Here is a 25591-nt window from a genome sequence, read left to right on the forward strand (position 1 = left end):
TAATATAACATACACCTGTGGACAGGTATGGATACTATAATATACACCTGTGGACAGGTATGGATGATATAATATAACATACACCTGTGGACAGGTATGGATACTATAATATACACCTGTGGACAGGTATGGATGATATAATATAACATACACCTGTGGACAGGTATGGATAATATAACATACACCTGTGGACAGGTATGGATACTATAATATACACCTGTGGACAGGTATGGATACTATAATATACACCTGTGGACAGGTATGGATACTATAATATACACCTGTGGACAGGTATGGATAATATAATATACACCTGTGGACAGGTATGGATACTATAATATACACCTGTGGACAGGTATGGATAATATAATATATTATACACCTGTGGACAGGTATGGATAATGTAACATACACCTGTGGACAGGTATTAATAATATAATATAACATATACCTGTGGACAGGTATTAATAATATAATATAACATACACCTGTGGACAGGTATGGATACTATAATATACACCTGTGGACAGGTATTAATAATATAACATACACCTGTGGACAGGTATGGATAATATAATATACACCTGTGGACAGGTATGGATACTAAAATATACACCTGTGGACAGGTATGGATACTATAATATACACCTGTGGACAGGTATGGATACTATAATATACACCTGTGGACAGGTATGGATAATATAATATACACCTGTGGACAGGTATTAATAATATAATATATTATACACCTGTGGACAGGTATGGATACTATAATATACACCTGTGGACAGGTATGGATAATATAATATACACCTGTGGACAGGTATTAATAATATAATATATTATACACCTGTGGACAGGTATTAATAATATAACATACACCTGTGGACAGGTATGGATACTATAATATACACCTGTGGACAGGTATGGATACTATAATATACACCTGTGGACAGGTATTAATACTATAATATATTATACACCTGTGGACAGGTATTAATAATATAACATACACCTGTGGACAGGTATTAATAATATAATATAACATATACCTGTGGACAGGTATGGATAATGTAATATAATATACACCTGTGGACAGGTATGGAATTAAGCAATAAGCCACGAGAGGTCTCAGGTTACCGGGTATTTTACACTGGCTGGGGGCGTAGGCAGACCCGACGCGCAGCAGAGGGTCTTCTACCTCCCAGCCAGTGTAAAATACCCGGTAAGCTGCAGGGCCTCGAGTGTCACAACACCCCATAGCCCCATTCAATGCAATGCAATTAATTTAGGGCTTATCGCTCATGGTAGGGGAAATAGCCAATAAGGAGCTTTTGCACCAAATAACACCTGGACCTCTTTGGTGGGGACGTAACGACTACAAAGAAAGGTAAGAAAGCCTTTTAGTATGGAATTCTCCTTTAACACATCCTCCTCCTCCTCTCCGCCGCACCCTGCAGGTGAACCAGGTGCAGGACGACGCTGCGCGGCTGCAGAAGGCCTACGCGGGGGAGAAGGCGGAGGACATCCAGCGCAGCGAGCACGGCGTCTCCTCCGCCTGGGAGGGGCTGCTGGAGGCGGGCCAGGCGCGACGGCTCCTCCTGCTGGACACCGTGGAGAAGTTCAGGTTCTTCAACATGGTGCGAGACCTGATGCTGTGGATGGACGGAGTGGACCTTCAGATAGACGCGCACGACAGCCCCAGGTATTTATAAAACTACTACTGGGCTTCGCATAGTCACCGTTTGACATGGCCCTCCTGCGTTCCGCCAAAACCGACTGCACGGTTCAGCCAGAGCTGCTATTTTTGGCGGAAGGAGGAGGAGGAGAAGGAGAAGAAAAAAAAACCCCACAAAAACAATAAGTGACCAAAGTCACTTTGTGACTTCTTGCTTCTTGGTCCCTTAAAAACAGCCCTTTAGGATGAAATGGGCGTCAAGTCTAAGTATGTAACGTGTTCCATCGTGTGTCTCCTGTGTGTCTGCGTGTTTCCTGTGTGTCTGCGTGTCCCATGGTGTCTGCGTGTTTCCTGTGTGTCTGCATGTCTCCTGTGTGTCTGCGTGTCCCATGGTGTCTGCGTGTTTCCTGTGTGTCTGCATGTCTCCTGTGTGTCTGCGTGTCCCATGGTGTCTGCGTGTCCCATGGTGTCTGCGTGTCTCCTGTGTGTCTGCGTGTCTCCTGTGTGTCTGCGTGTCTCCTGTGTGTCTGCGTGTCTCCTGTGTGTCTGCGTGTCTCCTGTGTGTCTGCGTGTCCCATGGTGTCTGCGTGTCCCATGGTGTCTGCGTGTTTCCTGTGTCTGCGTGTCCCATGGTGTCTGCGTGTTTCCTGTGTGTCTGCGTGTTTCCTGTGTGTCTGCGTGTCCCATGGTGTCTGCGTGTCCCATGGTGTCTGCGTGTCTCCTGTGTGTCTGCGTGTCTCCTGTGTGTCTGCGTGTCTCCTGTGTGTCTGCGTGTCTCCTGTGTGTCTGCGTGTCTCCTGTGTGTCTGCGTGTCTCCTGTGTGTCTGCATGTTTCCTGTGTGTCTGCGTGTTTCCTGTGTGTCTGCGTGTCCCCTGTGTGTCTGCGTGTCCCCTGTGTGTCTGCGTGTCTCCTGTGTGTCTGCGTGTCTCCTGTGTGTCTGCGTGTCCCCTGTGTGTCTGCGTGTCTCCTGTGTGTCTGCGTGTCTCCTGTGTGTCTGCGTGTCTCCTGTGTGTCTGCGTGTCTCCTGTGTGTCTGCGTGTCCCATGGTGTCTGCGTGTCCCATGGTGTCTGCGTGTCTCCTGTGTGTCTGCGTGTCCCATGGTGTCTGCGTGTTTCCTGTGTGTCTGTGTGTCTCCTGTGTGTCTGCGTGTCCCATGGTGTCTGCGTGTCTCCTGTGTGTTTGCGTGTCTCATGGTGTCTGCGTGTCCCATGGTGTCTGCGTGTCCCATGGTGTCTGCGTGTCCCATGGTGTCTGCGTGTCCCATGGTGTCTGCGTGTCCCATGGTGTCTGCGTGTCCCATGGTGTCTGCGTGTCTCCTGTGTGTCTGCGTGTCCCATGGTGTCTGCGTGTGTCCTGTGTGTCTGCGTGTCCCATGGTGTCTGCGTGTGTCCCATGGTGTCTGCGTGTCCCATGGTGTCTGCGTGTCTCCTGTGTGTCTGCGTGTCCCATGGTGTCTGCGTGTCCCATGGTGTCTGCGTGTCCCATGGTGTCTGCGTGTCCCATGGTGTCTGCGTGTCCCATGGTGTCTGCGTGTCCCATGGTGTCTGCGTGTGTCCCATGGTGTCTGCGTGTCCCATGGTGTCTGCGTGTCTCCTGTGTGTCTGCGTGTCCCATGGTGTCTGCGTGTCTCCTGTGTGTCTGCGTGTCCCATGGTGTCTGCGTGTCCCATGGTGTCTGCGTGTCCCATGGTGTCTGCGTGTCCCATGGTGTCTGCGTGTCCCATGGTGTCTGCGTGTCCCATGGTGTCTGCGTGTCCCATGGTGTCTGCGTGTCTCATGGTGTCTGCGTGTCCCATGGTGTCTGCGTGTCTCCTGTGTGTCTGCGTGTCCCATGGTGTCTGCGTGTCTCATGGTGTCTGCGTGTCTCATGGTGTCTGCGTGTCCCATGGTGTCTGCGTGTCCCATGGTGTCTGCGTGTCTCATGGTGTCTGCGTGTCTCATGGTGTCTGCGTGTCTCATGGTGTCTGCGTGTCCCAGGGACGTGTCGTCAGCGGGCCTGGTCATCGCCAACCACCAGGACATCAAGTCAGAGATCGAGGCCCGAGCAGACAGCTTCACCGCCTGCACCGACATGGGCCACGCCCTCACCGCCAACAACCACTACGCCTCTGATGAGGTAATCTATAGGCCACGCCCCCTATGGGCCACGCCCTCATGGCCAACAACCACTACGCCTCTGATGAGGTAATCTATGGGCCACGCCCCCTATGGGCCACGCCCCCTATGGGCCACGCCCCCTATGGGCCACGCCCCCTATGGGCCACGCCCCCTATGGGCCACGCCCTCTATGGGCCACGCCCTCACCGCCAACAACCACTACGCCTCTGATGAGGTAATCTATGGGCCACGCCCCCTATGGGCCACGCCCTCTATGGGCCACGCCCTCTATGGGCCACGCCCTCATCGCCAACAACCACTACGCCTCTGATGAGGTAATCTATGGGCCACGCCCCCTATGGGCCACGCCCTCTATGGGCCACGCCCTCTATGGGCCACGCCCTCTATGGGCCACGCCCTCTATGGGCCACGCCCTCTATGGGCCACGCCCTCATCGCCAACAACCACTACGCCTCTGATGAGGTAATCTATGGGCCACGCCCCCTATGGGCCACGCCCCCTATGGGCCACGCCCTCACCGCCAACAACCACTACGCCTCTGATGAGGTAATCTATAGGCCACGCCCCCTATGGGCCACGCCCCCTATGGGCCACGCCCTCATCGCCAACAACCACTACGCCTCTGATGAGGTAATCTATGGGCCACGCCCCCTATGGGCCACGCCCCCTATGGGCCACGCCCTCTATGGGCCACGCCCTCTATGGGCCACGCCCTCTATGGGCCACGCCCCCTATGGGCCACGCCCCCTATGGGCCACGCCCTCATCGCCAACAACCACTACGCTTCTGATGAGGTAATCTATGGGCCACGCCCCCTATGGGCCACGCCCTCTATGGGCCACGCCCCCTATAGGCCACGCCCCCTATGGGCCACGCCCTCTATGGGCCACGCCCCCTATGGGCCACGCCCCCTATGGGCCACGCCCTCATCGCCAACAACCACTACGCCTCTGATGAGGTAATCTATAGGCCACGCCCCCTATGGGCCACGCCCCCTATGGGCCACGCCCCCTATGGGCCACGCCCTCTATGGGCCACGCCCTCTATGGGCCACGCCCCCTATGGGCCACGCCCTCTATGGGCCACGCCCTCTATGGGCCACGCCCTCTATGGGCCACGCCCCCTATGGGCCACGCCCCCTATGGGCCACGCCCTCTATGGGCCACGCCCTCTATGGGCCACGCCCCCTATGGGCCACGCCCTCTATGGGCCACGCCCTCTATGGGCCACGCCCTCTATGGGCCACGCCCCCTATGGGCCACGCCCTCACCGCCAACAACCACTACGCCTCTGATGAGGTAATCTATAGGCCACGCCCCCTATGGGCCACGCCCCCTATGGGCCACGCCCTCATCACCAACAACCACTACGCCTCTGATGAGGTAATCTATAGGCCACGCCCCCTATGGGCCACGCCCCCTATGGGCCACGCCCTCTATGGGCCACGCCCCCTATGGGCCACGCCCCCTATGGGCCACGCCCTCTATGGGCCACGCCCTCTATGGGCCACGCCCCCTATGGGCCACGCCCCCTATGGGCCACGCCCTCTATGGGCCACGCCCTCATCGCCAACAACCACTACGCCTCTGATGAGGTAATCTATAGGCCTTATTTGCCCCCACATAAGCCCTTATTTGCCCCCACATAAGCCCTTATTGGCCCCCACATAAGCCTTTATTGGCCCCCACTTAAGCCTTTATTGGCCCCCCACATAAGCCCTAATTGGCCCCCCACATAAGCCCTAATTGGCCCCCACATAAGCCCTTATTGCCCCCCCCACATAAGCCCTTATTGCCCCCCCCCCACATAAGCCCTTATTGCCCCCCCCACATAAGCCCTTATTGCCCCCCCCCCACATAAGCCCTTATTGCCCCCCCCCCACATAAGCCCTTATTAGGTGTGTCCATGGTTAATCATGAATTCCTCGTCCTCTCTCAGATCAGAGAAAAGATGTCTCAGCTCCAGGAGAAGAGAGACAAGATCAACAACAACTGGCAGGACAAGATGGACCACTTACAAATCGGTGAGTGACTTTTTAGTCCATTTATTAGTCATTTATTATTGATAGTTATTTAGTCAGTTATATTAATGTAAACATGGTTCTCTCTGTGTCCCAGTGCTGGAGGTGTCAGTTATATTAAATAAACATGGTTCTGTGTTCCTCTCCCAGTGCTGGGGAGGTGTCAGTTATATTAAATAAAGGTGGTTCTGTGTTCCTCTCCCAGTGCTGGGGAGGTGTCAGTTAAGGTTGGGCGATATGCCAATTTTTTTCAACCGCCAATCGTCTGACCAATATTCGCCGATTGACGATGTATTCGTGTCATAAAAGTAAAGTGAGAACAGCTCACTGCAGGTCGCAAAAAAGCCAGATCTACAAGCTCTCAAGGCGCCGCGTCCTGCCTGTTTTCGCAGCTCCGTTCGCTAGGCGTTGAGAGCTTGTAGATCAGTCTGTTTCTGCAGACTGCAGCGCAGCCAGGGTAACTAGCTCCCTTCCCTCCCCGCACCGGTCGTCGGAGGCTCGGAGCGGAGCCCACAAGCTGCTGCGGCCGCCCCGGGCTGATCCACACAAGCTCTCAAGGCGCCGCGTCCTGCCTGTTTTCGCAGCTCCGTTCGCTACGCGTTGAGAGCTTGTAGATCTGTCTATTTTTGCAGCGCTGGTGTCGGGGTTCGTTCACGTTGTCAATAAAAATAACTTGGATTACAGGCGGAGCCGCGGAGATGAAGTTCAATCAGTGGGTTGCACCAGTATTGGCTACACGCTAAGCTAATCGCTAAGCTAATGAATGATCCCCGTGCCTATACACTAACACTAGTAGACAGTTTTTTTTATTTCCCCCCCGCCCGTGGCGCATTGGGATTGTGATGAGACACGAGACAGCAGTGTGCATTCTGTTGTGACTGTATATTATTAAACTGCATGGGTCTGGACTCCGGAGCTTAAACAACATGTAGGCTACAGGCTCCCAGCCACTGCAGCCAGGCTGCCGTAAGTGCCGTGCCGCGGTGCCCGATGCTGGGTGCTGACAGTGCTGAGTGCGGGGACTGTGGGAGGCTGGGAGCATACCATTATAACGGGGGATTTCCACCCGGCCGCTGTTACTACTTTGCTGATTCACATGTTGCTCACACTTTACATGTTAATTGGGCTAAATCGTCCCGAGAAATCGCCTAATAAAAATATTCGGCGATTGGATTCGTATATTCGCGATTGACGATGTATTCGTATCGTCACCCAACCCTAGTGTCAGTTATATTAATGTAAACATGGTGGTTCTGTGTTCCTCTCCCAGTGCTGGGGAGGTGTCAGTTATATTAAATAAAGGTGGTCCTGTGTTCCTCTCCCAGTGCTGGGGAGGTGTCAGTTATATTAAATAAACAAGGTGGTTCTGTGTTCCTCTCCCAGTGCTGGAGGGGTCAGTTACAGTATATTAATGTAAACATGGTGGTTCTGTGTTCCTCTGGAGGTGTCAGTTATATTAATGTAAACATGGTGGTTCTGTGTTCCTCTCCCAGTGCTGGGGAGGTGTCAGTTATATTAATGTAAACATGGTGGTTCTGTGTTCCTCTCCCAGTGCTGGAGGTTCTCCAGTTCGGGCGGGACGCCTGCGTGGCTGAGTCCTGGCTAGCGGGCCAGGAGCCGCTGGTGCGCGCGGCGGAGCTGGGCGCCAACGTGGACGAGGTGGAGAGTCTGATCAAACGACACGAGGCCTTCGAGAAGCTGGCGGCGGGCTGGGAGGAGCGCTTCGTCCTGCTGGAGAAACTCACCACGGTACCCTAACCCTAACCCTAACCCTAACCCTTACCCTTAGACCCTAACCCTTAGACCCTAACCCTTACCCTAACCCTTAGACCCTAACCCTTAGACCCTAACCCTAACCCTTACCCTAACCCTTACCCTTAGACCCTAACCCTTAGACCCTAACCCTTACCCTAACCCTTAGACCCTAACCCTTAGACCCTAACCCTAACGGGTCCATATGGTTCTATAGAAGCTCACCACGGTACCCTAACACTAGCCTCGGAAACCCAGACGTTTTTATTTCCAGGGAGGAAAACTTCAATTCCACTTCAATTCGGCATAGAGCAGCGCAAACATTGCTCACTCTCTGCTGATTTCTGATCGTCTGCACCTTTGTAAAATTGACACACACACACGCACACCCACACACACACACACACACTCCTTTCTCTCTCTTTAGTCTCATGTCGCGCAGCTGCGCATAGTTTTTCCCGGTGCCTAACGGGTCCATTTGGTTCTATATAAACTCACCGCGGTACCGTACGGGTCCATGTGGTTCTATATAAACTCACCGCGGTACCGTACGGGTCCATGTGGTTCTATATAAACTCACCGCGGTACCGTACGGGTCCATGTGGTTCTATATAAACTCACCGCGGTACCGTACGGGTCCATGTGGTTCTATATAAACTCACCGCGGTACCGTACGGGTCCATGTGGTTCTATATAAACTCACCGCGGTACCGTACGGGTCCATGTGGTTCTATATAAACTCACCGCGGTACCGTACGGGTCCATGTGGTTCTATATAAACTCACCGCGGTACCGTACGGGTCCATGTGGTTCTATATAAACTCACCGCGGTACCGTACGGGTCCATGTGGTTCTATATAAACTCACCGCGGTACCGTACGGGTCCATGTGGTTCTCTCTCTCTCAGCTGGAGGAGCAGGACATCCAGAGGAGGATAGAGGAGGAGGAGAGGGCGAGGAGACCCCCCACCCCGCCCCCCGCGGAGGAGGTGCCGCCCTCGGAAACAGAGTCCCACGCACACGCTTCTGCAGCCAGGTACTGAAACACCCTGAAACACCCTGAAACACCCTAATGAAACACCCTGAAACACCCTACTGAAACACCCTACTGAAACACCCTGAAACACCCTACTGAAACACCCTAATGAAACCCCCTAATGAAACAGAGTCCCACGCACACGCTTCTGCAGCCAGGTACTGACACCCCCTGAAACACCCTACTGAAACACCCTAATGAAACACTCTACTGAAACACTCTACTGAAACACCCTACTGAAACACCCTACTGAAACACTCTACTGAAACACTCTACTGAAACACCCTACTGAAACACTCTACTGAAACACTCTACTGAAACACCCTACTGAAACACTCTACTGAAACACTCTACTGAAACACCCTAATGAAACACTCTACTGAAACCCCCTAATGAAACAGAGTCCCACGCACACGCCTCTGCAGCCAGGTACTGAAACCCATTCTGGACGGGAACCCCTTTTGGTGTTTTAAGCATGGTTCCATCCATGTGACTGACTGTTGGTCGGAGGAGCGCTTCTACTAACTCTCTCTCTGTCTCTCTCTCTCTCTCTCTGTCTCTCTGTCTCTCTCTCTCTCTCTCTCTGTCTCTCTCTCTCTCTCTCTCTCTCTCTCTCTCTCTCTCTCTCTCTGTCTCTCTCTCATTCAGAACCAGTTTAGACCAGACCACACTGAACCAGTCGGTGTCGGTGAACGGCGTCCACAGTGACAACGACACTTCACAGGTGAGAGGAGTGAGACACATTTCACTCTATTTCACTCTTCTGATCTGTTCCACATTCACTGGGATTTATACGTGCTGTAGTTGACAGTTGCCTGTGAACCGGCCATGTTGTGAGCTTGTAGATCTATAAGCTCCAAAACGCTTTGAACTGACCCGTGTTGTGAGCTTGTAGATCTTTAAAGCTCCAAAGTGTGTTGAACATTAGGTTTTTGTTCCCAGACTGTTTGTCTCATTATGTTACTTTACTATGTTTACCCAGGGTAACTGGACTAAGGAAAGGAAAGGTACTATGTTTACCCTGCAGGGTAACTGGACTAAGGAAAGGAAAGGTACTATGTTTACCCAGGGTAACTGGACTAAGGAAAGGAAAGGTACTATGTTTACCCAGGGTAACTGGACTAAGGAAAGGAAAGGTACTATGTTTACCCAGGGTAACTGGACTAAGGAAAGGAAAGGTACTATGTTTACCCAGGGTAACTGGACTAAGGAAAGGAAAGGTACTATGTTTACCCAGGGTAACTGGACTAAGGAAAGGAAAGGTACTATGTTTACCCAGGGTAACTGGACTAAGGAAAGGAAAGGTACTATGTTTACCCAGGGTAACTGGACTAAGGAAAGGAAAGGTACTATGTTTACCCAGGGTAACTGGACTAAGGAAAGGAAAGGTACTATGTTTACCCAGGGTAACTGGACTAAGGAAAGGAAAGGTACTATGTTTACCCAGGGTAACTGGACTAAGGAAAGGAAAGGTACTATGTTTACCCAGGGTAACTGGACTAAGGAAAGGAAAGGTACTATGTTTACCCAGGGTAACTGGACTAAGGAAAGGAAAGGTACTATGTTTACCCAGGGTAACTGGACTAAGGAAAGGAAAGGTACTATGTTTACCCAGGGTAACTGGACTAAGGAAAGGAAAGGTACTATGTTTACCCAGGGTAACTGGACTAAGGAAAGGAAAGGTACTATGTTTACCCAGGGTAACTGGACTAAGGAAAGGAAAGGTACTATGTTTACCCAGGGTAACTGGACTAAGGAAAGGAAAGGTACTATGTTTACCCAGGGTAACTGGACTAAGGAAAGGAAAGGTACTATGTTTACCCAGGGTAACTGGACTAAGGAAAGGAAAGGTACTATGTTTACCCAGGGTAACTGGACTAAGGAAAGGAAAGGTACTATGTTTACCCTGCAGGGTAACTGGACTAAGGAAAGGAAAGGTACTATGTTTACCCAGGGTAACTGGACTAAGGAAAGGAAAGGTACTATGTTTACCCAGGGTAACTGGACTAAGGAAAGGAAAGGTACTATGTTTACCCAGGGTAACTGGACTAAGGAAAGGAAAGGTACCATGTTTACCCAGGGTAACTGGACTAAGAAAGGAAAGGTACTATGTTTACCCAGGGTAACTGGACTATGGAAAGGAAAGGTACCATGTTTACCCAGGGTAACTGGACTAAGGAAAGGAAAGGTACTATGTTTACCCAGGGTAACTGGACTAAGGAAAGGAAAGGTACTATGTTTACCCAGGGTAACTGGACTAAGGAAAGGAAAGGTACTATGTTTACCCAGGGTAACTGGACTAAGGAAAGGAAAGGTACTATGTTTACCCAGCGTAACTGGACTAAGGAAAGGAAAGGTACTATGTTTACCCAGGGTAACTGGACTAAGGAAAGGAAAGGTACTATGTTTACCCAGGGTAACTGGACTAAGGAAAGGAAAGGTACTATGTTTACCCAGGGTAACTGGACTAAGGAAAGGAAAGGTACTATGTTTACCCAGGGTAACTGGACTAAGGAAAGGAAAGGTACAAATTTACATGACAGGCAGTTGTTGGTACCTGCAGGGCATTTCTGCCTGACGCACCTCCGACGGTGCCTAAGCGCCAGCTGTAGGGTTTCAGATGAGAGCCATCCTGGCCTTGCCCCTTGCTCACAGGGAGTGACCCTAGACTCTGCATGGCAGGGGCGTCCTCCTCCCTGAGCCAGGCTTTCACCTGACCGCATACCTGATGGTTTGGAAGCGTAGGTTGCTGTTGGAACCTCACTGGCCGCTTCCGTCAGGCCCACTTCAGCCAGTGCCTAAGTACCAGCTGCAGGGTCATCAGCTGGGAGCCATCCTTCACTGATGTTTCGCCCCATTAAACACCAGAACATCTCAGGATGGTGGGGCAGCGGTCAGGGACGTCTCCCCGCCGCTCCCTGCAGCTGGATTACGATAATCAGGTTTTTCACTGTGTGGCATCTCGTTTCCCCCAACTCCTGTCTTTTCTTCTCAGCCAGAGCCAGAAACTTCCCTTTTCCGCTTCCTCCGAGAGATCCTTTAGGACCTTCTTGGCCTTTGCTGCCGTGAAGCCGATATCCCTCAAGAAGCGGTTTGTTGAGAGGCCGGCATAGCCGCGGCATCCGACTTCCACTGGATAGGTTGTTGCTCTCCAGCCTTTCTCTTGGCATTCTGCCACTAGATCTGCATACCGGGCCTTTTTCCTCTCGTACGCTTCCTGAATGTTCTGCTCCCAAGGGACTGTCAACTCGACTAACAGGACTCGCTTCTCGGTTGATGACCACAGGACGATGTCGGGTCTCAGTGTGGTGATGGTGATGTCAAAGGGGAAGCGTAGCTGTTTGTCAAGGTCTGCTCTCATTGACCAGTCTTTGCCTGGAGTCAGGACCGCTGTTCTGCCTGCTTTAGGGCAGTTTCTCTTGGGTTGTCCCTCTGTTACGAACTGAACCAGTTGCCTCTGTTGGGATGTTGACTTCTCATTGGCCAGGACTCTCATGTTCTCTGTGTGTTCCGCCAGCTTCCTTAATACCTGGTCATGACGCCACCTGTAACGACCCTGGGCCAAGGCTGTCTGGCAGCCACACAGGATGTGGCGGAGGCTTCCCTTGCCTGTTTCACAGAGGCCACAGTTGTCCTCAGAGCCGTACCACCGTGCCAGGTTTGTTGGAGTAGGAAGGGTGTCATACGTGGCTCTGATCAGAAAACTTAGTCTTGCCTGAGGCATCCTCCACAGGTCACACCATTTTACTGAGCGTGGTAGGAGTCCCTCCCACTTTGTCCACTGGCCTTGCTGACATTGGCCAATGGACTTGGCAAAGAACCTGTCTTCCTCCATCCTTGTCACCTCTGTGACCACCAGATTTTTCCTTTCTTTCAAGGTTGCTTTTGACCACAGCTTCTGTGACTCTCCCCAGCCAAGGCCGCGCCTTCCCTGCTGTGTTCTTCCGACAAGCTCTTGGTGTTTCAATCTGGAGATTGCATCGTCCACACACTCCTCTGCCTTCCATGCTCTGCCTGTCCGGATCTTAGCACCAGCATTTCTGACCAGGTGGTCACTAGACTGTCTGAGTTCCAGCACTAGCCTGGACTTCTCCAGCCTGTAACCCGTTGTGATGTTCTTCAATGGTAGCTGTAGTGCATTTGTTCCAAACAGTGCAGCATCAGAGAGGCATCTTGGGAGTCCAAGCCACTTTCGGATGTAGTTGTTGGCCTTGGCATCTAGCTTTGTGACTGTTGTTGTTGTTATCTCGCACATCTTTAGTGGCCACATCACACGCTGGTAGAGTGTGTGTTGATAGCACCAGACTTTGAACTTGCCAGGAAGGTAGCTCTGGTCGATCCTTTTCAAACCCTCTTTCAGTTGGTCTGTGACTGCAGCTGCCATGTGCTTGTCTGTGAGATCAGCTGTGTATTCTCTGCCCAAGCTTCTGAGTGGTTGTTCTGCAAGCACGGGAATTCTCTCTCCTGCCACTTGAAAAGAGACTGAGTCCATTTGCCTACCCTTGCGGATTGAGAGGCTGCGAGACTTACTGGATTTTATCCTCATCCTGGCCCAGGACAGCAACTCTTCAAACCTCTTGAGGAGCCGTGCTGTACATGCAGCTGTTTGCAGTAGGCTTGTGACATCATCCATGAAGCAGCGAAGTGGTGGCAATCGTAGGCCTGCACTATTGCGCACTCCTCTGACCATTGTCCTCGCTCCAATCAGGATGACCTCAAAAGAGGCTGTGAAGAGGATGGGTGAGATTGCGCACCCCATAGCTATTCCCCTTCCCAGTTGCTGCCAGTCAGTCGTATAGTTCTGCAGCGAATGGCAAATCTTCACATCTGCATAGTAGCTCTCTATGATGTTCTTGACCCATACCGGCACATGGAAAAAGTCAAGGGCAAAACTAATCAGCTGATGTGGGACAGACCCATATGCGTTCTCCAGGTCCAACCAAACCAAATGGAGGTCCTTCTTTTCTCTCTTGGCAAACTGGATCTGATCCCAGATTATCGTTGCGTGTTCTGAACACCCTGAGAACCCTGGGACTCCAGCTTTTTGACAGCTTGTGTCGATGTAGTTGTTTTGTAGTAGGAACTTGGTCAATCTTTTGGCAATGACAGAGAAGAAGATCTTTCCTTCTACGTTGAGGAGAGCAATGCTTCGGAATTGGCCAATGGTGGACGAATCCTGTTCTTTTGGAATCAGGATGGCCACAGCTCTACGCCACTCAACCGGGACCCTCCGTTGTTTCCAAATCAGCCTCATCAGTTTCCATAGCTCTTCCAGGACTTGAGGGCATCTTTTGTAGATCTTGTATGGAATTCCATTCGGCCCGGGGGCGGAGCTTGACCTTGCTCTTCTTACTACATCACTCACTTCGCTCAGCTTGGGTGGTACTAGCTCAAACTCCGTGGTTGGAGCAGTTGGTTGGGGAACATGGCCAGGGGACCCAAGAGGGAGATGCCCTCCTGCATCTGACATCTGCCTCTTTAGGTGCTCCTCGAGATCTTCCTTTGCCATGACCAAGCTGCCACTCTTTTTCTCCTCCAGCAGGCTTCTGGCCATTTTGAAGGGGTCCTTTAGGAACCTTGAGCGCTGACTCTCTTTCCTCTTCCTCCTCTTTCGAATACGTTCAGCCCTCCTGAGTGATGTTAGGCGGCTCTTCACTTCATCCCATAAAGTTTGCAGGGCTTTCTTCTCATGTGTCTCCGCCTTTCTCCAAGCCTTGCGTAGTGCTCTTCGTTCTTTCACGAGCTGCAGGATTTCCTTTTCTCTTCTACTCTTGGCTTTGGGCATGTGTTCCTTTTTCTTCTCCTTCTGGCCAAACCTGCCAAGGCATTCATCGTAGATTATCTCACTGAAGATATTCACTTTGTTTTCCCCATTGCCTTTGAGGGAGTTCTTGAGAGTGAGTGCCAGGTCATCGTCCAACTTACTCCAGATGTCAGTGTCTTTTGCCTTTGGCCACATGATGTTATTTTTCCTGCCAGGCTCTTTCTCCTTTCTTCTGTCCTCTGTTGTTGGGATCCTTTCTTCAGCTTGAGGGTTCACCAGGGAGTTGGTGTCAGGGGGGTTCTGGTGGATTTTGACTATCTGCAACAGTGGGCTCATTAGCGCTGTGGTGCTCAACCTGGCTCTGTTCCCTTCTTGTCTCATCTGCCTGGGCAGTGCAAGGTTGCATTTGGTCATCCCTAAGACACCTTTTGATCCTTTGGTGTGCTCTCAATCCCCTGAAGGTTGTTACCTTCGTCCATCCACATGTGCATGTCCTGAGAATCTTTTCCTTTGTCGTATCCGTTCCGTTCGTTGCCGTTGTGTCTGTCCTTACTGGTCCTTCTTCCATCCCACCTCTCGGAGGACCACTGGGTTGTCTTTTATTTCGTTTACTCGTAGTTTGCTTGGGTTGGCCCAAATTGGCCTGTGGGAAGGGTAACTAGCCCGCCCACCCCAGGTGCAGTCTTCCCCGCTGCCAGTCAGACTTTCCTGACAGTCCTCCAGTCTTCCCTGGACTCCAACTGAACTATTCTCAGTAGTCACTGGTTTCCCAGAAAGCAAATTTACATGACAGGCAGTTGTTGGTACCTGCAGGGCATTTCTGCCTGACGCACCTCCGACGGTGCCTAAGCGCCAGCTGCAGGGTTTCAGATGAGAGCCATCCTGGCCTTGCCCCTTGCTCACAGGGAGTGACCCTAGACTCTGCATGGCAGGGGCGTCCTCCTCCCTGAGCCAGGCTTTCACCTGACCGCATACCTGATGGTTTGGAAGCGTAGGTTGCTGTTGGAACCTCACTGGCCGCTTCTGTCAGGCCCACTTCAGCCAGTGCCTAAGTACTATGTTTACCCAGGGTAACTGGACTAAGGAAAGGAAAGGTACTATGTTTACCCAGGGTAACTGGACTAAGGAAAGGAAAGGTACCATGTTTACCCAGGGTAACTGGACTAAGGAAAGGAAAGGTACTATGTTTACCCAGGGTAACTGGACTAAGGAAAGGAAAGGTACTATGTTTACCCAGGGTAACTGGACTAAGGAAAGGAAAGGTACTATGTTTACCCAGGGTAACTGGACTAAGGAAAGGAAAGGTACCATGTTTACCCAGGGTAACTGGACTAAGGAAAGGAAAGGTACTATGTTTACCCAGGGTAACTGGACTAAGGAAAGGAAAGGTACTATGTTTACCCTGCAGGGTAACTGGACTAAGGAAAGGAAAGGAAACTTGTTTACAGCCAGGCCCTGCTCATAGAACATTTCATGGTAGGGGTTCAATGCTTTGCTCAAGGGCACTTCAGCGATGGTAATTTTAACGTGCCGGTCCGGGGATGCGAACTATAGCGACCTTCCGATATCAAGACCGCTCCGCAAACCGTTCGACCACCGCTGTGTGGATCTCTGAGGTCGTAGCACCGTCTACTCCTGTGTGGACCTCTGAGGTTGTAGAACCATGTAGTCCTGTGTGGGTCTCTGTGGTTGTAGAACCATGTAGTCCTGTGTGTAGTTCTGGATCAGAACACGTTCCGCCCACGTCATGTAAACAATCTCCTGTTGCATCATTTCTACCAGCTGTCGTTATCGCTGTCGTTGTCGGCGGGAAAGAAGGCGGAGCCTAAGCGTGTGTGTAAGCCCAAACACACCACGGAGCGTGTGAGTACTGAAGCCACGCCCCTTCCTCCTCCAGCTCCGCCCATCACCGCGTACGGTTCCTCCTCCCCTTCCTCCTCATGTCCCTCTTGCTCCGCCCATCACCGCTGCAGTGCGCTCGGCTCCTGGCCAATCGCAGTAGCAGGTTCTAAATGAAAATCGACCGATAGCCACCAGTAGGTTTGCTTATCTAGACGACCTTATTGACCTGGGTCTGGAGTCTAGTGGCTGCCGTTAGGGAACACATCGGACGTCTCGGCCAGTCGGCTGTTGGTCGTGTTGTCCGGCTGAATCTAGCCCTGACCCTAACCTCATTCTTAACCTAAATATAGCCCTAACTCTAAGTCCCCTAACCTCATATCAGTCTTAACCGGCCACGTAAGTCCCCTAACCTCATATCAGTCTTAACCGGCCACGTAAGTCCCCTAACCTCATGTCAGTCTAAACCGGCCACGTAAGTCCCCTAACCTCAGTCTTAACCGGCCACGTAAGTCCCTTAACCTCAGTCTTAACCGGCCCACGTAAGTCCCCTAACCTCATATCAGTCTCAACCGGCCACGTAAGTCCCTTAACCTCATATCAGTCTAAACCGGCCACGTAAGTCCCTTAATCTCATATCAGTCTAAACCGGCCACGTAAGTCCCTTAATCTCATATCAGTCTAAACCGGCCACGTAAGTCCCTTAACCTCATATCAGTCTAAACCGGCCACGTAAGTCCCCTAACCTCATGTCAGTCTTAACCGGCCACGTAAGTCCCCTAACCTCATATCAGTCTAAACCGGCCACGTAAGTCCCCTAACCTCATGTCAGTCTAAACCGGCCACGTAAGTCCCCTAACCTCATGTCAGTCTTAACCGGCCACGTAAGTCCCCTAACCTCATATCAGTCTAAACCGGCCACGTAAGTCCCTTAACCTCATATCAGTCTAAACCGGCCACGTAAGTCCCCTAACCTCATATCAGTCTAAACCGGCCACGTAAGTCCCCTAACCTCATATCAGTCTAAACCGGCCACGTAAGTCCCCTAACCTCATATCAGTCTTAACCGGCCCACGTAAGTCCCCTAACCTCATATCAGTCTCAACCGGCCACGTAAGTCCCTTAACCTCATATCAGTCTAAACCGGCCACGTAAGTCCCTTAATCTCATATCAGTCTAAACCGGCCACGTAAGTCCCTTAATCTCATATCAGTCTAAACCGGCCACGTAAGTCCCTTAACCTCATATCAGTCTAAACCGGCCACGTAAGTCCCCTAACCTCATGTCAGTCTTAACCGGCCACGTAAGTCCCCTAACCTCATATCAGTCTAAACCGGCCACGTAAGTCCCCTAACCTCATATCAGTCTAAACCGGCCACGTAAGTCCCCTAACCTCATGTCAGTCTTAACCGGCCACGTAAGTCCCCTAACCTCATATCAGTCTAAACCGGCCACGTAAGTCCCTTAACCTCATATCAGTCTAAACCGGCCACGTAAGTCCCCTAACCTCATATCAGTCTTAACCGGCCACGTAAGTCCCCTAACCTCATATCAGTCTAAACCGGCCACGTAAGTCCCCTAACCTCATATCAGTCTCAACCGGCCACGTAAGTCCCTTAACCTCATATCAGTCTAAACCGGCCACGTAAGTCCCCTAACCTCATATCAGTCTAAACCGGCCACGTAAGTCCCTTAACCTCATATCAGTCTAAACCGGCCACGTAAGTCCCTTAACCTCATATCAGTCTAAACCGGCCACGTAAGTCCCTTAACCTCATATCAGTCTAAACCGGCCACGTAAGTCCCTTAACCTCATATCAGTCTTAACCGGCCACGTAAGTCCCCTAACCTCATATCAGTCTTAACCAGCCACGTAAGTCCCTTAACCTCAGTCTTAACCAACCACGTAAGTCCCCTAACCTCATATCAGTCTTAACCAGCCACGTAAGTCCCTTAACCTCAGTCTTAACCAACCACGTAAGTCCCCTAACCTCATATCAGTCTTAACCGGACACGTAAGTCCCCTAACCTCATATCAGTCTTAACCGGCCACGTAAGTCCCCTAACCTCATATCAGTCTTAACCGGCCACGTAAGTCCCCTAACCTCATATCAGTCTTAACCGGCCACGTAAGTCCCCTAACCTCATATCAGTCTAAACCGGCCACGTAAGTCCCCTAACCTCATATCAGTCTAAACCGGCCACGTAAGTCCCCTAACCTCATATCAGTCTAAACCGGCCACGTAAGTCCCTTAACCTCATATCAGTCTCAACCGGCCACGTAAGTCCCTTAACCTCATATCAGTCTAAACCGGCCACGTAAGTCCCTTAACCTCATATCAGTCTTAACCGGCCACGTAAGTCCCCTAACCTCATATCAGTCTAAACCGGCCACGTAAGTCCCCTAACCTCATATCAGTCTAAACCGGCCACGTAAGTCCCCTAACCTCATATCAGTCTTAACCAGCCACGTAAGTCCCTTAACCTCAGTCTTAACCAACCACGTAAGTCCCCTAACCTCATATCAGTCTTAACCAGCCACGTAAGTCCCTTAACCTCAGTCTTAACCAACCACGTAAGTCCCCTAACCTCATATCAGTCTTAACCGGCCACGTAAGTCCCTTAACCTCATATCAGTCTTAACCGGCCCACGTAAGTCCCCTAACCTCATATCAGTCTTAACCGGCCCACGTAAGTCCCTTAACCTCATATCAGTCTTAACCAGCCACGTAAGTCCCTTAACCTCATATCAGTCTTAACCAGCCACGTTAAGTCCCCTAACCTCATATCAGTCTTAACCGGCCACTCCAGTATACTTGCAGTAGGTCAATAAGATGGTCTTGACGAGCAAACTACTGGTGATTATGGGTGGATAACATTGGAGGTGGCTGACCGGAGGGTCTGACCATCGCTCTCTGCTCCGAGTCAGCCGCTGTGAGACGACCATCTCTCTCTCTCTCTCTCTCTCTCTCTCTCTCTCTCTCTCTCTCTCTCTCTCTCTCTCTCTCTCTCTCTCTCCATTGCTTTGTGTGAAGCTGCATGCTAACTGGCTGCAGTCATAATGCTATACATGCTGATTGGCTGCAGTCATAATGCTACATGCTGATTGGCCGCAGTCATAATGCCAGGCATGGCGTGCATTCATTCTCTCCTAATTGTCACCAGGAGGACAGGACAGTGACCCCTGGTGGCTGTGAGGTGAAATATAGGTGTTAACTGGCCGAGGCCAGCTTGTTGTCCTGAGTGGGCTGTGGTTTTTGACCCCTCCCCTCTCCCCCCTCTCCCCCCCCTCTCCTCCCCTCCCCCCTCCCCTCCCCCTCTCCTCCCCTCCCCCCTCCCCTCTCCCCCCTCCCCTCTCCCCCCCCCCCCTCTCCTCCCCCCCCCCCTCCCCAGGTGTTGTATATCGTCTGAACTTGACTTTGGTTTGATGTAAATATCCATATTCGATTAATTAGTGCAAGTGTAGCTCATAGCCTCTGTCAAAATATGTGACCAACTCCAGCAAAAAGGCCCTCAACTCTACTTTTCCATTTTTCAGATTTTTACAGATTATTAAAGTACAGAATGTAAGCTTTCATATGATGTATCATTCAGTGAAATTGGACATTACTTGAAGGAGATATAACCATTTTAAAATGACTGGGGCCTTTCACCCAAAGCTGAGAAAAGCCCCTTTCAATATTCACAACATTTTATCACCTTAGAGCTGGACAGAAGTGGGTGTGACAATGGGAGGGACAAGGGACATGGTAATATGGTAATATCTCCAATTTACAATTTTACAATTTAGGCATTTATCAGACGCTCTTAATCCAGAGCGACTTACATTAAGCAAGAACAAAAAAGCATGGGAATACATCACATAAAAAGCATTTATCATGAAACATGCGTAAGCTAAGAAAGTAACAGTGGAATATCTATATTATGAGACTATACTATATAAACTATACATCTATACTACTATGCTATACATATGTACTATGACGTGCTATGACTACATACAATGCAATGATAGTGCTGTCTACATAACATGCTATAAGTCTGTGCTATCTAAGGGGTATAGGGTAAGTGCTATGGGCCATGATGGAGTCTGAAAAGGTGGGTTTTCTCCCCCGGCCAATGGGTGACTCTGTAGGCTAGAGGGGTCAGGGGGTCATGGTATATTTGATGTATTACCATGTGGTGTAAAACGCGTAGTAGTGTTAGTGTAGTGTTTGCTGAATTCCTAAAATTCAAAAGGTTTTTACACGAGAGCTCTAATGGGCTGATGGGATACTTGGTTTGGTGTCTCGTTCTGATAATATCTGATCTACAAGTTCGATAATACGCAACGATATGCAACCTTGTTGCAAGGTTGTAGATCATATATGAGTCTATACCGCCAGTAGGCCTACCTGGTGTTCTGAGGATGGGAATGAATGTGTGTGTGTGTGTGTGTGTGTGTGTGTGTGTGTGTGTGTGTGTGTGTGTGCGTGTGCGTGTGCGTGTGCGTGTGCGCGTGTGCGTGTGCGTGCGTGTGTGTGTGTGCGTATGTGTGCTCACCCTGTTTCTGCTCAACACAGTTCTTAAAGAAAGCATTTAAACCACATATCACTAAGGTTGGTTTGTTGTCGTAGATAATCTATATTCACTCAGTGTTGTGGACGACGTAATCCCACCTGTTGCTGAAGTGAACGTAGTGGAACCGCCATGTAGAATTATTACCTTCAGTAAAAGTAAAGAAAGTGCCGTAGTAGTGTGGTAAAAGTACTTACAGCGCCGTAGTTACTGTCTGTGTTGTGTTGTGTGTAGTGGCTGGCCAAATGGAGACATTTTATTAACCGGTTATCGGTCGGCCAGCCCCAGCTAATGCAGTGTGTATGTGACGGTGGAACCGTTAAGGCTCATACATAGTCTGGTTTTACGGTGGTGGGGTGACCACCGAACTACAACATGACGTCACTGAGCCGCGGTGAAGAGCAAACCACCGCCACCGCTCCAGCCCTTCTCCCTGTTTTTACTCACCACCGCTCAACGTTATTTCAGCTCCGGTGGTCAGCTCACCACCGGAGCGGTGGTCACCTCACCACCGAAAATCCAAACTATGAATAGGCCTTTAGGAACACACAGGGCCTGATTCACTGAGCTCTTTTACACACACACATTTTGGGTGTAAAGGGATATTTCCAAAGTCTTGAATAAGACATATTCTAATGACGTACTGTACAGCAGGCTTTAACCCATTCTGACCGGGCACCCATTTTGGTGTTGGCGTCACGTTATGCTTTAGCTATTTAAAAATAGCAGATCTACAAGCTCATAGCGCGCCACCGAGTGGCGCGATACGAGCTTGTAGGTCTGCTATTTTTTGAAAAATCGAAGAACGACTGACATTTTTTAGAATCTGATCTCAGGTCCGAATGGGTTCATCAGACCAGTGTGTGTCCGGCGGAAACCTCGTATGAATCTGATCTCAGGTCAGAATGGGTTAATTGGTCCCATGTAGGTGTGCATCCGAGCAGAACGGAGACAGAGCGGCCGTGAATCAGACCACTAACGTGGGACGTTTGGAACATTAATCCTTTACACCCAAAATGTGGATGTCAACAGCTTAGTGAATCTGGCCCAACGTGTGGGTCTATAGATCTAATGCAGTGTGATGGTGGAAACATTGTGTATGTGTTGTTGAGATGTAATCCTACAGATGTAATCCTACATGGTTGTATGTGTTGTCCAGATTGTAATCCTACAGATGTAATCCTACATGGTTGTATTTGTTGTTGAGATGTAATCCTACAGATGTAATCCTACGTGGTTGTATGTGTTGTTGAGATTGTAATCCTACAGATGTAATCCTACGTGGTTGCATGTGTTGTCCAGATTGTAATCCTACAGATGTAATCCTACAGGATGTAATCCCCTACGTGTTTTTCATATAGTTCAGATGCTACCGTCACTGCAAAGCCATCATCAGCTTCTCATCCATGGTTTCCGATTGGCTGCTTTGACTCCTCTGTGCACTAGGAATGTCTCTTCTAGCCACCGATTGGCTATAGTTTTATAGTCAGTGAAACTATAGTTTATAGTGACTATAAACTAGTTTCACCCTACAGTGAAACTATGAGTGAAATTCAGCTAGTTCCACAGAGCGAATCACAACAACCGTGTTATGAATTGGCTTGACGCTTACTTCTTCTACCAGTCTGACGATTAAGAGTTGTTGTTGTCCTGACTGTGTTCTGTATGTACAACTCCCATAGTCTGACTGTACACCTCCCATAGTCTGTATGTACCCCTCCCATAGTCTGTATGTACCCCTCCCATAGTCTGTATGTACCCCTCCCATAGTCTGTATGTACACCTCCCATAGTCTGTATGTACACCTCCCATAGTCTGTATGTACACCTCCCATAGTCTGTATGTACACCTCCCATAGTCTGTATGTACCCCTCCCATAGTCTGTATGTACACCTCCCATAGTCTGTATGTACACCTCCCATAGTCTGTATGTACCCCTCCCATAGTCTGTATGTACCCCTCCCAGAGTCTGTATGTACACCTCCCATAGTCTGTATGTACACCTCCCATAGTCTGTATGTACACCTCCCATAGTCTGTATGTACACCTCCCATAGTCTGACTGTACACCTCCCATAGTCTGTATGTACCCCTCCCATAGTCTGTATGTACCCCTCCCATAGTCTGTATGTACCCCTCCCAGAGTCTGTATGTACACCTCCCATAGTCTGTATGTACCCCTCCCATAGTCTGTATGTACCCCTCCCATAGTCTGTATGTACCCCTCCCATAGTCTGTATGTACACCTCCCATAGTCTGTATGTACCCCTCCCATAGTCTGTATGTACCCCTCCCATAGTCTGTATGTACACCTCCCATAGTCTGTATGTACACCTCCCATAGTCTGTATGTACACCTCCCATAGTCTGTATGTACCCCTCCCAGAGTCTGTATGTACCCCTCCCATAGTCTGTATGTACACCTCCCATAGTCTGTATGTACACCTCCCAGAGTCTGACTGTGTTCTGTATGTACACCTCCCAGAGTCTGTATGTACACCTCCCAGAGTCTGACTGTGTTCTGTATGTACAACTCCCATAGTCTGTATGTACACCTCCCAGAGTCTGTATGTACCCCTCCCATAGTCTGTATGTACCCCTCCCATAGTCTGTATGTACACCTCCCATAGTCTGTATGTACACCTCCCATAGTCTGTATGTACACCTCCCAGAGTCTGTATGTACACCTCCCATAGTCTGTATGTACCCCTCCCAGAGTCTGTATGTACCCCTCCCATAGTCTGTATGTACACCTCCCATAGTCTGTATGTACACCTCCCAGAGTCTGACTGTGTTCTGTATGTACAACTCCCATAGTCTGTATGTACACCTCCCAGAGTCTGTATGTACCCCTCCCATAGTCTGTATGTACCCCTCCCAGAGTCTGTATGTACCCCTCCCAGAGTCTGTATGTACCCCTCCCATAGTCTGTATGTACACCTCCCAGAGTCTGTATGTACACCTCCCAGAGTCTGACTGTGTTCTGTATGTACAACTCCCATAGTCTGTATGTACACCTCCCAGAGTCTGTATGTACCCCTCCCATAGTCTGTATGTACCCCTCCCATAGTCTGTATGTACACCTCCCATAGTCTGTATGTACACCTCCCATAGTCTGTATGTACACCTCCCAGAGTCTGTATGTACACCTCCCATAGTCTGTATGTACACCTCCCATAGTCTGTATGTACACCTCCCAGAGTCTGACTGTGTTCTGTATGTACAACTCCCATAGTCTGTATGTACACCTCCCAGAGTCTGTATGTACACCTCCCATAGTCTGTATGTACACCTCCCATAGTCTGTATGTACCCCTCCCATAGTCTGTATGTACCCCTCCCATAGTCTGTATGTACACCTCCCATAGTCTGTATGTACACCTCCCATAGTCTGTATGTACACCTCCCATAGTCTGTATGTACCCCTCCCAGAGTCTGTATGTACCCCTCCCATAGTCTGTATGTACACCTCCCATAGTCTGTATGTACACCTCCCAGAGTCTGACTGTGTTCTGTATGTACACCTCCCAGAGTCTGTATGTACACCTCCCAGAGTCTGACTGTGTTCTGTATGTACAACTCCCATAGTCTGTATGTACACCTCCCAGAGTCTGTATGTACCCCTCCCATAGTCTGTATGTACCCCTCCCATAGTCTGTATGTACACCTCCCATAGTCTGTATGTACACCTCCCATAGTCTGTATGTACACCTCCCAGAGTCTGTATGTACACCTCCCATAGTCTGTATGTACCCCTCCCAGAGTCTGTATGTACCCCTCCCATAGTCTGTATGTACACCTCCCATAGTCTGTATGTACACCTCCCAGAGTCTGACTGTGTTCTGTATGTACAACTCCCATAGTCTGTATGTACACCTCCCAGAGTCTGTATGTACCCCTCCCATAGTCTGTATGTACCCCTCCCAGAGTCTGTATGTACCCCTCCCAGAGTCTGTATGTACCCCTCCCATAGTCTGTATGTACACCTCCCAGAGTCTGTATGTACACCTCCCAGAGTCTGACTGTGTTCTGTATGTACAACTCCCATAGTCTGTATGTACACCTCCCAGAGTCTGTATGTACCCCTCCCATAGTCTGTATGTACCCCTCCCATAGTCTGTATGTACACCTCCCATAGTCTGTATGTACACCTCCCATAGTCTGTATGTACACCTCCCAGAGTCTGTATGTACCCCTCCCATAGTCTGTATGTACCCCTCCCATAGTCTGTATGTACACCTCCCAGAGTCTGTATGTACACCTCCCAGAGTCTGTATGTACACCTCCCAGAGTCTGTATGTACACCTCCCAGAGTCTGACTGTGTTCTGTATGTACACCTCCCATAGTCTGTATGTACCCCTCCCAGAGTCTGTATGTACACCTCCCATAGTCTGTATGTACACCTCCCAGAGTCTGTATGTACCCCTCCCATAGTCTGTATGTACACCTCCCATAGTCTGTATGTACACCTCCCATAGTCTGTATGTACCCCTCCCATAGTCTGTATGTACACCTCCCATAGTCTGTATGTACCCCTCCCATAGTCTGTATGTACACCTCCCATAGTCTGTATGTACAACTCCCATAGTCTGTATGTACACCTCCCATAGTCTGTATGTACACCTCCCATAGTCTGTATGTACCCCTCCCATAGTCTGTATGTACCCCTCCCATAGTCTGTATGTACACCTCCCATAGTCTGTATGTACCCCTCCCAGAGTCTGTATGTACACCTCCCATAGTCTGTATGTACCCCTCCCAGAGTCTGTATGTACCCCTCCCATAGTCTGTATGTACACCTCCCATAGTCTGTATGTACCCCTCCCATA

At 50.1% G+C, this 25591-nt stretch overlaps 1 protein-coding gene across 1 annotated transcript in view; it reads left to right on the forward strand.

The window, feature by feature from the left end:
• sptbn2 (spectrin, beta, non-erythrocytic 2) overlaps positions 1–25591 on the forward strand; it is a 211447-nt gene that overhangs the window by 176576 nt on the left and 9280 nt on the right. Inside the window, exons 32-37 of the mRNA XM_083784841.1 lie at positions 1461–1705; positions 3657–3795; positions 5736–5820; positions 7370–7566; positions 8477–8604; positions 9253–9328. Coding sequence (XP_083640967.1) covers positions 1461–1705; positions 3657–3795; positions 5736–5820; positions 7370–7566; positions 8477–8604; positions 9253–9328 — 870 coding nt within the window. The remainder of the gene's footprint in view (positions 1–1460; positions 1706–3656; positions 3796–5735; positions 5821–7369; positions 7567–8476; positions 8605–9252; positions 9329–25591) is intronic.

The sequence above is a fragment of the Protomyctophum parallelum genome, assembly GCF_964188405.1.
Source record: "Protomyctophum parallelum genome assembly, chromosome: 1".
In the NCBI taxonomy this organism is placed as follows: domain Eukaryota; kingdom Metazoa; phylum Chordata; class Actinopteri; order Myctophiformes; family Myctophidae; genus Protomyctophum; species Protomyctophum parallelum.